We start from the raw sequence: 14322 nt of genomic DNA on the forward strand, positions 1-14322 counted from the left end.
AGGCTTCTGGGAAGGAGAACTGAAATGTGCCTCCAGGAATATTCAAATAATCTCTCTAACAGTCTCCAAAGAACAATTACATGGTCTGTGACATTGCTGGATGATATATTCGGCAGGGGAGACCACCCACTTCCTCCTCTTCCCTCCTCATCCTCCTCCTCCCTTTTCTCCTTTTCTAGCTCCCAGCCCACAGAGTCCCAGAGCAGATTAAGCATCAACACTGTGATGCAATTCAGAGGCTGCTGGTTTTCCGAATCACTAAGTCGATTTTATTCTGAGAACAAGCTTTGTTTCTACAACATCTGGTGAGGAGAAGCTGGCAGCAGCATTTATGCTGTGGATATCTGCTTTTACTGATTTGTTTGTTTGTTTGTTTGTCTGTGCATAAGGAAAAATTGTAAAGGAATGGAGACTTGATTATTTCTTCAAGCCTTTTTTCTTCAGCAAGAATTGCTCACTTCTGCTAGTAGTGATTTAAAAACATAGTATGTGACAGTACATGGAGGCTATTTCTTGCTTGTTTATCTTCCAATTGCACTGAAGACATGTTATGGTCCCCGAAATTTTCCTTATCCAACATGCGAGTACGGCTGACAGCAAAGGGGTTGCTCCGAAACATTCGTCTACCTTCTGGCTACAAGAAAAGCACTGTTATATTTCATACAGGTTTGTGGTTTTTTAATATGATTAGAGCGTGCATTGAGGGAATATCTTCTTTACTTCAACAGCAGCTTATTTTTAGCAAATAAAAACGGTACTGGGCATGAAAGTTTTTGAATTTCATAGAGAAGTCTGACTTTTGAGCAAAGTAGTTTTATATTCTGAGTGTCTGTGTGTGTGTGCACCCGTGCTGAGCTGCTTGTTTGGAAGATGGTTATTCTGTTTATGAAATGCAAATTGGAATTTGCTCTTTCCTTGCACAAGTCCAAAAATAGTATCGGGAAGTCTGTGCTATTAAATATTTATCTAATCATTTTAATGATTATCTGCTGGGAGCACTGTCTTTTCTATACCTTGATGGGGTGCAGGGGGGAAGCAGGGAGGGAAGTGGAATAAATACAGGCTGTCATAATATGGCTTTCTGTCTGTGAGAAATATTTGAATACTTATATGTAGGTACCTGTTATCATGCATTTCATGTTAAATGCATCTTATTTGCAAGTAGGACAAGCGAACTTTTATGCTTACTTGTGTCGATACAAACCTAGAAAGTATGAAGTTTTGGAGACATTCAAAACAAGTGTGTGTGTGATTAAACACACACCCCCCAACCAAAAACAAAAGCACAGACCCGAAAACCAACCAACCAAAAAAAAAAACCGACAAAATTCTCAGTTGCATCTGACCTAATTTTCATCTTCAGTATCAGGTAAAGCAAATAAAGCAAGTATCTGGAATGGGAACGAGATTATGGAAGCTGAGCTTTGTTCCAGGACATATATGTGTAATTTTTGTGGAGGGTGGCAGCTGATTGTTGTTTGTTTGTTTTAGCTAAGATACATGACATCTAGAAAAACTGATGGCAGCCTACATATTACATAAGTCTTTTTCTCCACTGCACTATTTGATATTTTTCTTGCATTTTACATAGGGAGGAGCAAGCAGCTACATAAACTGGTTTTGCAGAAGCTCTTCCTCTCGGGCGTTTCCTTTCTCTTGAACACCACCCTCTTTGCTTTTATTCTTTGGAGTTCAGTTCTATCAGTCAGCTTTCCTTCCTGTCCTGGCATTTCACGTAGCAGCTTACACCATTCACCTATACCTGGCAAAGTAAATCTGATTTCTAAGGTCCTTTTGGATGATAAATTCAGTTATGAATATAATACAGGCTGACTATCCAAATGTAATATAGGCTTCTGTTTGCAGATTGCTTGCATGGCTTTAAGCTAGGATTAAAATACATCAATGCTAAAAATTCTTCTGTAAGGGAGTCTTTGTGCATATACCTATGTCATTGATGTTGCCAACAATGTGACATTTCCACATAGCACGTATTCCAGGGACAAAAATCCTAAAAGAGAAGGGGGAAAAATAATGTTCAGTCTTCCAAATGTTCATTAACTGATTCTGAACTGTTTATAATTTTGAGGGAAAAAAAAAAAAGTCAGTGTGCATATCAAGGGAATTTTACAGTGGTAAGAATCCATTTGTGGGTTTATTGCATCTGAGTGGATGTGAAAGCAAAACCTGCCTGCAGGATGCCTCTGTTAGATACAGCATGTGAAATAGATTGCTAGCCCTGTGTTCCAGTTAAGCAGCACTTCACTAAATAAGGAGTGCTGAATAGACCTTCTGTGTGTTTTTTCTGTATGCAGTGTGTACAGGCTAATGGTATAGCATTGAAAGCTTAGAGAGGTTTTTGCCTGGGCTCCCCCTTCCACTGTGCTTTCCCTGTGCCTTGTAGGCAGTCAGTGTGTTAGCAGAAAGCTGACCAGTGGTTAGCTAGAGCTGAATATATCAAAAAAGTAGGGCATCTGAAAACCAGGTCATATTCTGTAGTGGAGAGTGCAAGTGTGTGTGTATATATATGTACACTGTGGTTTTTGAAACGGTGGAATGCATTGAAGCTTGTTAGTGATTACTTCAGGTTCACAAAACTCAGCAACAGTAGATAAGGCAATGAGAATGTGTATCACAAGCGTAAAAGGTTCTTTTTTTGTTAAATGCCAGGAGAAGCCATATTTGTTTTTGCAGCGCCAGTATGAGTGTCTTTTCTTGTAGTGGTTTAATTGGATTAAAATGACATGTGGCTTCTTTCCAAGGTCACATAAGAGAAACAATGGGAGATGGAATATACTAGGGGCTGTGTCAACAAATATGGGAGGGAGTTATTGAAAAAAGGAATTTCAGGGTCCATGTAGGAATGTGAATATGTATGAATGTTATGTAAGCAACATCCAGTTCCAGTTTTGGTGTGGATTGCACTTCTAATAAGCATTGTCATGGATTTCATACTTTGCTTTCTTTAATAATAGCATAGACCAACCACCTTGTACGACTATAGAGCATCCTTGAGATACTTATGGCAATTGTTGAAACACAGAGTTTAGAAGTAATCTAGAGCACAGGTCAAGTTGATTCTTCTGTTACCATGTCCTGGCTGACATTCTGTGATGCCGTAACTTGGTGAAGTTAGGATGTAAGCACTGTTGGGAGAAAGAGGTTGGAACTCGCTCTTGAGTTTTCATTCTGACTTGAGGATATTTTGCAGCAACCTGCTGCAGTTTCTTTACAGTATGTAGCATGGCTGGATGTACAGTTGACTACACTGGTGTTAAGTTAGTCTAGATTAGTCATTGTATTTATAGTTAAATGGGTTCTTGGGCTGGGGTGCGCTTGCATTGTTACATCTTGTCTATGTGGAGGTGTCAAAGTAACTGCAGTAGTTCAAGTATCTTGTAGCATAAGCATACAGCCTGTTAGGGGAAGCCAAGTAAAATCGGAATTTTTTTGTAGGAATGGAATAAATCAAGAGGAAATTTGCTGTAAAATTTAGTGTGTTTTAAGGTCATTCAGCTTGTTGCCTTCAGTCTAACTTCCATTGCTGTGTGCTCTACACTACTTTAAGGTCCTCATACCCAGAAGTTTCTTCTCACTTTAAATGTAGACAGACATCAAAGTGTCATTTTTCTGGAAGTATAGTACACCTGTACTGTTAGCTGTATATAATGAGTATCCTCTTCAGCAAAACAAAAGCACTGAAATGCTTCAGGAAATATTTTATTTACCCATCCTGTGACTTGTAAAACTTTTGTAGCAAGTAACTGCAACAGAAGTCTCAACACTTCAGAACTTCATAAACATGGTAGATGAGAGTGGAGATGAACCAGAGTCTTTCAGTGATGAAATATAACATTGCTTCCGTCCAAACTGTTAAGGATTTTTACCAAAGAGTGACTAAAGTGCTCTTACGCTCTTCATGCATCAGTGGTGTGACAGAGTGAATCATCATCTCTGTATGATTCTGTATAAACTGCCAGAGAAAGACGTTCTTTTATAAATGATTCGAAATAGTCATTTTGAGTTACTTATGTTTTCTCTTGCATAAAGATAAAATTCTAGACAAGGAACTAGTTTTGCAAATGGAGGTCAAAGCTCTTGTGCCTTTTGTTCAGTTTTTCAAGGTTTGTGTACTGAACTGTACTGTTGCTTTTAGGTAACTGTTTTGTCTCATGATGTTTTCATCCAGCCCTTCTTGCTGCTCTTCCTCTTTCTCTTCTTCCCCTAAACAAACTGTACTTAGTACTCTTATCTCTCTGGTGACTTCAGTTGCTTACTAAACGTAGTTAATCTCTTATTACCTTGGGAATAAGAAGAGTCTCAGAGGACAAACAATAGCTGATGTCATTACAGCAATATCAGTTTTAAAAATTTCCTTTCTGCCTTGCTAGCAGCAAGCAGACATCAGACCTGTTTAGTTCAGCAGATGACATCCTTTTTCAATACGATTTCTACCCTAAGTTCTGCCTCATCACATTGAGAACTACGAAATTACTTCTGTGCGTTGCAAAGCAGTGCTCTGAAAGGAGAATTCTGAATCTCAGGTGTCATGAGTTGCTTAACTGTTCATATGCCTAGTCATAGTCAAAACAGTAACTTACATGTGATGTTAACACCTAAACTGTGCATATATTTAATAAAGCGTGAAAATGCATGTAAATGAGGAGCTTTGGTCAAGAAATCTTTGGAGAAAGAACAACTAGAGCACTATGAACTGCAGATCATGGCAGCTTTTGCATTCTGGCTCCACTGTAGTGAGGGATGTTGGATTTTGTTATTCCTTCGCTTAAACGGATTAATTATGTGTGAAGGATGCCTCAAGTATTGTCAACATGAAATAAATAGAATTGCTGCTTGAAGCTTAACTTCATAGAAGAATAGTTAATTGGAGAGTAAATATAGAAGACCTAGCAAATTATCTCTGCTAATACCATTTCATATTCTAAGTATGCATTTGTTCCTGCTTGGTATGTCTTATAGGTGAAAAGGGTCTGGCTGCAACTTCTATTGCTGTGAAGTAGGTTGGGGTTTGAAAGTGACAGGAAGCTACAATTACATTTAAAAACCTGAAGTACTGATTACTTGAGGGGATCTTCAGTGTGGTAAAACTTTTAAAAGCCACCTCTACTAGTTTTGCAGCTTGTGCAAATGCATCTGTTACCATAGTAGAATTGCAGCATTCAGACAAAGCGTTACTACCTATTCAGCCCTTCTAATTTCAACTTTCTAAGGCATAAAGCAATAGGGTTTTTTGAGGAAAAAGGTATCGTGACATTTCAATGCTAGAGTGCAACGTTTTGAGTATTTGTGTCTGGTTGGGTCACTGTTTGGCACAGAAAATTTCTGATGGGGGGGTTGGGGGGTGGAAGGCGAAAGAGTTTCTTACATCTTCAATTAGTCAAACATAATTAATTATATGTTAAGTACTGTAGAGGCAGTACTGAATAGATTTGGACCATGCCTACCACTCTCATTGCAATCAATGGCAAGAGATGACAATTTCTATTTATAGATTGGCTGTTAATTTAGTGTCATGTAATGAAGCATCATCTCCACTATTTTTTATTTGTAAAAATTCTAATCGCTGGATGGCATGATAGGTTTGTTGCCTTTAGGAAAGGTGCTGACGTTTCAAACAGTTCTTGACTGTTTCACTAAATGTTGTACCAAAAACTAACTTATTTGGAAAGTTATTTGCAAGCAGACCCCATGTCTCTTGGCTTGTCTTCCCTCAGAACAAAATTCAGTGAAGGCTGCATTGGTTAAGCTGGCTAGCTTGTTCATTTCGTCTGTACCTGTGTTTGTTCTTCACCTGTACCTCTGTCTGTAGTCCAATGGAGTAGTGTTGTTGTCAGAAAGATGTGATTGACGTAAATATTATATTTAAGATGAGGTTTAGCAATTATTTTTACCAGTATAATATGGTAAACTAGTGCTGCAGAATTATAAATGATTTAGGTTAGTCAGTGGTATCACCAGCACTTTTCTAACCATGTCCACCAACAATGATCTTCCCCACTACCTTTCCTGGTCATGGAGTTTTGTTTGTTCTCTGTCCTACAGGGAGAAGAAAATAGCATTTGATCTTCTGAAAAAATGAGTGCATTAGTAGTGTAACATACATCTTTATATCTTCTTTAAAAAAAAAAAAACACAAACTATTCCATTTAGATGTCCACTGAAATGTGGAAATAACCTGCCTTAAATAACCTGTATCTGGCTGAGATGCTTCTTTACAGTTGCTCTTTATGAACCTTCCATAGGTATCATCTACACTGATGGCTAGTGGTTGTAGCAAGCCACTAATAACCCTGCATCCTGTGTTCAATTTAATTTTGCTACTCCATGTCATGGTATTATGCTGCTTATACACTTATAGCAAGTAAAGGTTCTTCCTCAAGATGCTTGTGTAAACAGTTTGTATGTGATGTTATAGAAATAATTTTAGTTAGGCAGGAAACGGGACAGCAGGAACATCTGTGGTGAAATTCTTTTAATGACAGCTCATCCTTTTCTTAAAGAGAACTAGCAGTCCTTCAGTAGAACAGTCAGGAAAGTGTTACAAATAATACTCATTCATGACTTCGTCTTCAATAATATTTTTAGACTCTCAGATATTTTAGTGGCCTTATTTTTATCTGCATGTGAATATTGCTAATATCAGAAGCACGTAAATTATTAAAAATTTTATGTTTATACTTCTTACAAGAATAGACTTTGTGCTAAGCCTTTTCAAATGTTTGAAGCAGTAAAACAGGAATATTGGAAATGCTTCCAGCAGAAGAATGAGTGAGCTTAGTTATAAAGCCAGCTGCAAATTATTCTACTCCAAAAAACCCAGAATGCTAGAAAACTTTGTTTTCGTAGCCATAAACATGGACCACTTGTATAACCAATATAAAATCAAGGTTCACATATTTCACAAAGATTCCTGTATAATCTATCACATGCTTAACTCGCTTATCAAATTAAGATGGTTTGCTACTTAAAAAAAAAAAAAGTCCTGGTATGAAATACATAGCATAACCCTATTAAAGCTGTATTCCTGTGTCTCAGGAGGGACCTCTCAGCTAGGACTTAGGGTCAAGGAAGACATGATGCATGTGTAATGTGCAGTGAATATTTTTCTTGCTGCATTTGTTAGTGGCCCAAATAGAGGTGTTTGTCCTTAGAGATCTTTCATAGAGATTAACCTCACATACGGGTTTTGGTCTTCGCAGTAAGTTACAGGTATACCCCAGTGAACACCACAGTTACGTGAGGTATCAGCTCCTCAAGATGACTTCTGTAGTCATCTTTCCTTCCCTGCCCACCACCCAGTTAAACAAAAATGTAAGTCTGCTGTCTTTGTAGTTGTTGGTTAGCTTAAACAGTGGAGGAACATTAACTGCAAAGAATGATGTGATCAATGTTTTTAAACCTCCTCCACAGGAACTGCTTGGTCCCCACAGCAGGCATGGCAAGCAATCTCTCATTGAGGGGAGCACTGGTACCTGTGGGGCAGCCTTTGCTAAAGCGATCTTCAGTTGTGCAGTTTGGTTAGGAGTCATTGGGAAGAGAAGTCCCTTAGCTTCCAAGTGCAGCCAGCAAGCAGCAGAAGGACTGTGCACCTCTCAAAGGGCGGGGATGTACTATGTCTTGTAGCTAATAAAAGCTCTGGGTGCTGCCCTGTTCTCAGTTTTGTTTTCAGCTTGGCAAGGTGTTTTCACGTGGGTTCCATTGGGTTACACTCAGGCTGTTCCTGAAACAATGGTGTGCAATGTTCTAGGCATGTCCCTGGGGAGGCATCTTTGCTGCTTAATAACAGGAAAACTATTTGACATAACAGGAAATACTCAAATAGGTCCTTGACTATGACATGGCAACTGCCAGGAATTGTATAAGTGCACTTCGTTTATCTTCTGAAAAGGGGATGTTCCAGCAGCACTTGGAGCTGGTCTGGGGCACTTGAGATGCCATATTTTCTGTCTTGCACTTGCAGTGAAGCATGGAAGGTGGAATTCATGTGGATGGTTTTAACCAGAAGCAGCTGAAGTGGTTCTATTAAGATGCTATTTTGTTCTGTTGACCAGAAAACTGTGTTTTACTGGCTAGGGTAGGTTTAAAGTAACACTTCAAGGTTAATTTTAGACACATGTATGCTGGTATTCCTTAAAACATGCTATGCTGCTGCCTTCTAAAATACATTTTCCTAAAGTTGTGAGCTTATCTCCAATTTTGGTGGCTGCTTAAGTTTTCCTTCATTCTGCAGAGACTTTTACTTCATGTTAATCATGTTGAATATGGGTAATCAAAAGGATGAGTAGCACAGGTGCTTGAACTAAAACAGAATAGTAATATATATAAAAGTAAAAAATAACCTGCACTATGCAAAACAATTCAGTTGGAGGTAATATGTGCAAATACCATTTCAAGTGCCTTAGAAAAACAGTACTGATCTAGAGTAACCCGGAGTCTTAGTCGAGCTATGAAACCGTTGTAGAAATAGATAATCGTCTAGTTACATGCAGTAAAAGTTTAATGCAACTTTCTTTACGTGATTTTCTAGACGTGTTAAGGTAGTCCTCTGCAAATAGGGCAATTGTATGCCTCTGCTCTGTTGTGTGGAAGTGATTGTATGGATTAAAGCTTTTCGCAAAGGAACTGCTTGGTTATTTTTTAGTTATGGGAAAACACCTAATTTGGGACTGAACCCGAACTCATAAAATGAAGCCAGTGTAGCTGGAGAGGAGCAGCCATCTGGGTTGCCATTTTGGGCTGTGAATAAAACCAGTCGAGCTGTTGATTGAAACAAGGTCATTGGGTGATACTATAGTGAACAATGTTGAAAATCCTACATTAGCATTTTCTGTGGAGCTCCTAAGAGCCCTAGGGCCGATTTTTGAAGGGATTTGGGAAGTCAGAACAGTTACTGTAAACTTTACTTTTCTCAGTTCATTTCCAACCTAAAAGCTTAATCATGCTTATATCATCACTGAATTTTTTTTTTTTTTTAATCAATGGGCAAAATTCATGCCCTAGATTGATCTCTGAATTGTCTTATGCTCTATTTTATACTCATAAATTTGTGACTTCTCTAAAAGTGAATCTGTATGTACCAAAAGGAGAATTTGGATGTTAGCTATTTATTTTGTAACTTTAAATTGCAAACTGCAGTCATCTATTTTGAGGAAAATGTTGAATTGAACTTCTTAGTGATCGTTGGGTAGATAAAGTATGATTATTATGGATAACTTAGCACTGATTATTGTGCTTCCTACCTGCTTGGAAGTGCTATCACCTCGCTTTTTAAAGAACATCACTGAATTTGAGTCAAATCTGGATTTATTTGTTTTACATGGATATAGTGTTTCATAAACACAGGAAGCTGTTGCTGGATATGTTCAGAAACAGTTTTGGCACAAAGGCAATAATACAATATATAACCAAGGCTCTGGAGGCTCTTTAGATTCCCCCTGCCTGTCCTACTTTTTCTTCCATAATGTCCTTTAGGCAGCATTTCAGTGCCATGCCTAGTCAGTGACATTTGTTACAGTCATGTAACATCAGCTCACGCTAGTGTGATCGATAGCTTCTGAGTTCAAACTAAAAGCCACTCTGTCCTCTCCATCCAAGATAGCTGCAGATACTGTTCAAGAAATGATGTTATGTATTAATGTGCTAGTCTTGTGGTCAAAAATGTATTTTACAGGTCTCTTGTACAGTTGTTTTCAAGGGAAGATTATGGTTTCTTGCAAATTACTGAGCCTTTCATAGACTTTTACTCTCAAAGATTTTAAGTAGTTCAGGAAAAAATAGAGAGGAGTATCAAATTCTTGTATCTAACATTAAGCTGAGCTAATAACTGTTCTGGCAGTTAACTCATGTATTGGTAGTGAAGGAAGAATGGCTACATTGAATTAGGGGCAGGCACAACTGATGAAACGAAGTTTGGTGATTCTGTTAAAGTTCCAAGTTATTTTGGGTTGGTTGGTTTTGGGGTTTTTTTTGCCTTTATTGTGACAAAGTAGACCTCCATAGTACATAACTAGAAAGTGACTTTCAAACTTAAAAGCTTAATTCTGTATGCTACAAGAATCCTATTTGGATTTGTTTGGAGTTCTTCCTATAATTAGCCGTCAAAACCTAGGATTGTTAGAGCCAAGTTTGATACATACATCTAGAATAAATTTATGATGCAAAAAATTAAGTCTGTTAATTTCTCTTACTTGGATTAGCAAGTAACAGTGTCTGTCCCGGTTACTAGTTGCTTATCCCTAGCATACTTATAATGCTTGCCAGCCCTTTTGGAAGGAAGCATATTGAAAAGTAGTGTAAAAATAGTTAAGCTGTCTACATATCTGACTTCCCAGAACATAGGAAGACTGCTGTGCATGTGTGAGAGCAGAAGAGAAAACTTCTCAGCTAGCCTGTTGGTATCTGCATGAAATACGTGGCACGTAGAGAGATTATGGTCAGTGATTTAATCTATGTGAAGTCAGCTCAGGTTTGAGCTGGAAGAAAAGATATATTGGAAAAAAAGGCAGGGCGGGGGGTTGTGGGAAGACTTGAAACAGTTGAGCAGTCTGGTGAAATGCCTTTTATGTCTAGGTAGTGTTTACCTTGCCTCAACAAGGAGTGAGGTAAATGGTTTCTGGAGGTTTCTTTCAGCCCTGTGTTTACCATACTAAGCATGGTAGGGTGGACTACAGAATTAAGGAAGGAATACGTTCAAGTATTGCAACTCAAATGGCTTCTTTCTTTCTGTCTGTGCTTCAGCCATTTTACCTCTGATCACATGTGAGAGCTGGCATCTTCAGAAAGGCTGGAAAAGGAGAAAGGTTGTATTGACATCACTCTGCTCTCTGGTGGTGTGCAAGGGTTTCCTACGCACATGTGGGTGTATAGCAGGCTTCTTCCTGTAATGCACACGCGCACACACACTGTCCCCACTGAAGAAGATACCCCATGTCTAAGTATCTGTAAACAGAGAAACGGTCAGCCTGAGTGTATCAAAGAAGGATGTGGAGGTTGGAAGCAGGGATCAGGATTTGCACTGGGGAGACAATTAATGGGATCTGGGAAGGGCTTGCAGATGGTATGAACTAATCATTGTGGGATTCCCTGTCCCAGTTGACTCTGGGTCCTGAGGTTTTAGACAGAGGCTGCAGAATGAAGGGCAAAAATACGCCATGTCCTGTCCTTGTGATGAAGCAGTAGAGGGCACCAGACAACAAGGAGCAACTTTTTGTACAGGAGGTGGAAACGAGAAAGGATGGAGGAGAGGAAGTAGGAGCAGAGAGGAGTGGGGAACATCAGTCTTCAGCATCACTCTGTGCTTGGTTATTTGGGCAGGTGTGCATTTCAGGGATGAGAAGGCATGGCTGCAACTATAAGCAAAAAGAGGACTGCTTCAGATGCCTCTTTGCCTACTCAGAGCAATACCCGGACTAGAACTTTTCTTAAATGTAAACCCCTTAAGTAAAGATAATTGCTAGCTTCCAATATAGCATTTTTTTTTTTTCCCTTTGAAAAGCAAGGGAATTCAAAGATTTAAGTGGCCTGTGGCTTATGTGATGAACCAGTACAGGAAAATTCAAATACCTAAACCAAGGATAACAGATTGAGATAGAGTTCACAAACTTTAACTTGGTCCTTATTGTCCAAGGCATCAGCACACCATAACACATCCTCATGCAATTACTTTCTGTCCTGTTGTCATCTTTGTCTTTAAAAATGGATGACTCTCTGCAGTGGTTTTCTTTTAAGGTGGATGGAGAGTTGTTTTGTTAGTGTATATATAGCCAGTCCCTCTCGTATCAAAACATCCATGCTCTAGGCTTTTATTATTAGTTCAATAAACTAGTTCTACCATCTTTCTCCTTTTATTTTCCCTCAGACAGTGGTATATAGCATTATATGGTTAACTAGCATGTGTCAGGCTTTGTTCTAGTTCAGAACAAGCTAAGAAATCAAACATCGATATTGCTTTTGCGTATTCAGAAGATGACCAGAACAACCCTGACCCACTGTTAGCTGGTGCACGTTAGAGTTGTCTTCTGTAAATTGCATAGCATTTCAAATGTGTTTAGTTAGTTTGCAGTCATCTCTGAATGTATGGTGGGTTTACTCATATTTTTATCTTTGTAGTTGATGTGTGGCTCATATTCATGCTTTGTATGTACTAGCTAGAAGAAAACCTAGTTCAATTCTAGATGTTACAGTTCCAGTAAACATAACTAAATATATTGTGAATGCAATATTAGGACAATCACTTTATATATTAAGTGTTCAAAACTCATACTTGTGTAAGATAGGCCTGTGATACATAAGGTAAAAAGTGTTATGGGCACAATGCTGAGATTTCAGAGTATTAGTCAGGCTTGCATGTGTACTATGCATTTAACGAGCAGACATCTGTCTGATACATTAATTACACACTTAATGTTCAAGTCTGGGACTCCTTTAAGTCCTTTGTAAAATGTGGCTTGTAAAGATTACCCCTTCCAATCTTCTAATCTGCTAGATAATTTGGACATTGCTGTTTTGAAGTGGTTTTAAAATTCTTTCCTGCCATTATCACTGACTTTGCCAATGCACCACTACTAGGGTTGGCAAAGTGTGTGGCCATTTGACATCATCTCACCCAATACTAACTTAGTTGTCATCATCAAGACTGGAAAAGAAACAGCTACTGGTGAGATGACAAAGAAACGTGCAACAGTAAGACAGTGTAGGGCATGGTTCAAGAGAGTCTTGATCACCGACTTCCCTTCAAAACCTGCTCTTTAAAAAGATGCACAGGCTGTTTAATCGGGCAGTTGCAGAGATGACATGAGTAGAGCTAACGCTTATCTGTGCTTTTATTTTGGGAGGTAATGCATTTTCTCAGATGTAGTTTAGGTATCTTTACAAACATCATAATTAACTCCTTGCAAAGCTTCAGTATACGGTTAATGTAGGTTTTAAAACATAAATTATAATCTTCAGAAATGTGAGTAAGGCTAATGCAACATGGACATTCTGTATGCTTAATCAGTATAGTAACAGATCATGCCAAATTACTGGCAAATGAAAATGTGTGGTGTGTACATGCTTAGTCTAGGTGGAAAAGCACTGTGTTCTAGGTGATCAGTAGTGCACCTGACAACATCCTAAAACACTTCTACAAGCTTGAGAGCCATATTCCATAGGACAGGTGACTTCAGGGAAAAAAAGGCACATCAGTGTTAATCACTCAAATGAAGGCATGTTTTTGGTTGAGAAATACCAAGGCTTTAATGGATGATTAATTTAATAGGCATATACCTTTGGGGAAACCCAGTTCAAAGTCTGTCATGTGGGTAAGAGTTGGGGTAGGAACTGGAAAAATGATGTACTGAGGCTTATCTAGGAGCCTTAGTGCAATGTCATGCTTGTCTTGTTGGTATTTTTCTTGTCTTGGATTAGTGGCTGCCCCCAATGCCTCCTGGTTGCAGGGGGAGCTCTGTCCCTCACAGAAAGATGGCAGGGGCATGCTCATAACCCAACCAAAAAAGGCTAGACTATCACACTGCAGGGCAGAGGGCTTGTAAGACTCTGTGGGTTATCACTTCGGAGCCTGAAAGAGTATGAAATATGTGTCAAGAGTAGGCTGGTATCTGTCTTCAGAAGAACCTTTGTGCAGATGGAGTTAAGGACTGCTTGGGGTTGCTGAGCCTTTTGTGGAGATTGTGCAAAAGCTTGCATAGAAAGGTGTGTAGTTGGAAAACTGGCCTCACTTGCTATCTCATGTTTTCTTCCCAGTCGCCTCTACTTGCAGGTTTCCTCTTCCACCCCTGTTTCTGAGTGAAGTATGCCATAATGAAACAGTGCCCTTGGTTCATGCTCTGTTTGTTGTGTCAACAAGCAGGAAGCTAATAGAGAGCTGCATGTGGTATGTTATAGTTTCTAGGTAACAGCTTTAGGCTGCAGGACTGTGGCATGGTCCATAAACATTTGGTTTCTTACCTAATAGCGTTGTAACGGACAGGGAAGCATTTGACATGCTAATAGGTTCTGCTTCAGAAGAGACTTGTTCCTATCGTCCTGAAACCCAGCATGGCCAATGCTGCAAGATATGTGTGTTAAGCACGCAATTAAAACATTAAACAGGACAGAGCTCTTTGAAGTATGTAGATACAGCTGAGATTTCCCTTTCTTTTTTGCTATCATGTGTATAAAGAGAATATCCAGTTCTGTGCCTAGAAGTGAGGAGTGGAAAGGGATGCGTTTAAAATGCTGTACTGAGGCTAAAAGTCAGCGCTGTAATACTGTGTAAGTCAACAGATGAGTTGGCATGAGAGGACAGACACAGAGTTCAGA

At 39.0% G+C, this 14322-nt stretch overlaps 1 protein-coding gene across 4 annotated transcripts in view; it reads left to right on the forward strand.

The window, feature by feature from the left end:
• MTUS1 (microtubule associated scaffold protein 1) overlaps positions 1-14322 on the forward strand; it is a 90443-nt gene that overhangs the window by 37482 nt on the left and 38639 nt on the right. Inside the window, exon 1 of one of the 4 annotated variants that reach the window (XM_009955968.2) lies at positions 546-666. The exons of the other annotated variants lie outside the window; for them this stretch is intronic. Coding sequence (XP_009954270.1) covers positions 546-666 — 121 coding nt within the window. Of the gene's footprint in view, positions 1-545; positions 667-14322 lie in introns of those variants that run through there. 4 annotated transcript variants of the gene reach the window in all.

The sequence above is a fragment of the Leptosomus discolor genome, chromosome 4 (assembly GCF_034619465.1).
Source record: "Leptosomus discolor isolate bLepDis1 chromosome 4, bLepDis1.hap2, whole genome shotgun sequence".
NCBI lineage: Eukaryota > Metazoa > Chordata > Aves > Leptosomiformes > Leptosomidae > Leptosomus > Leptosomus discolor.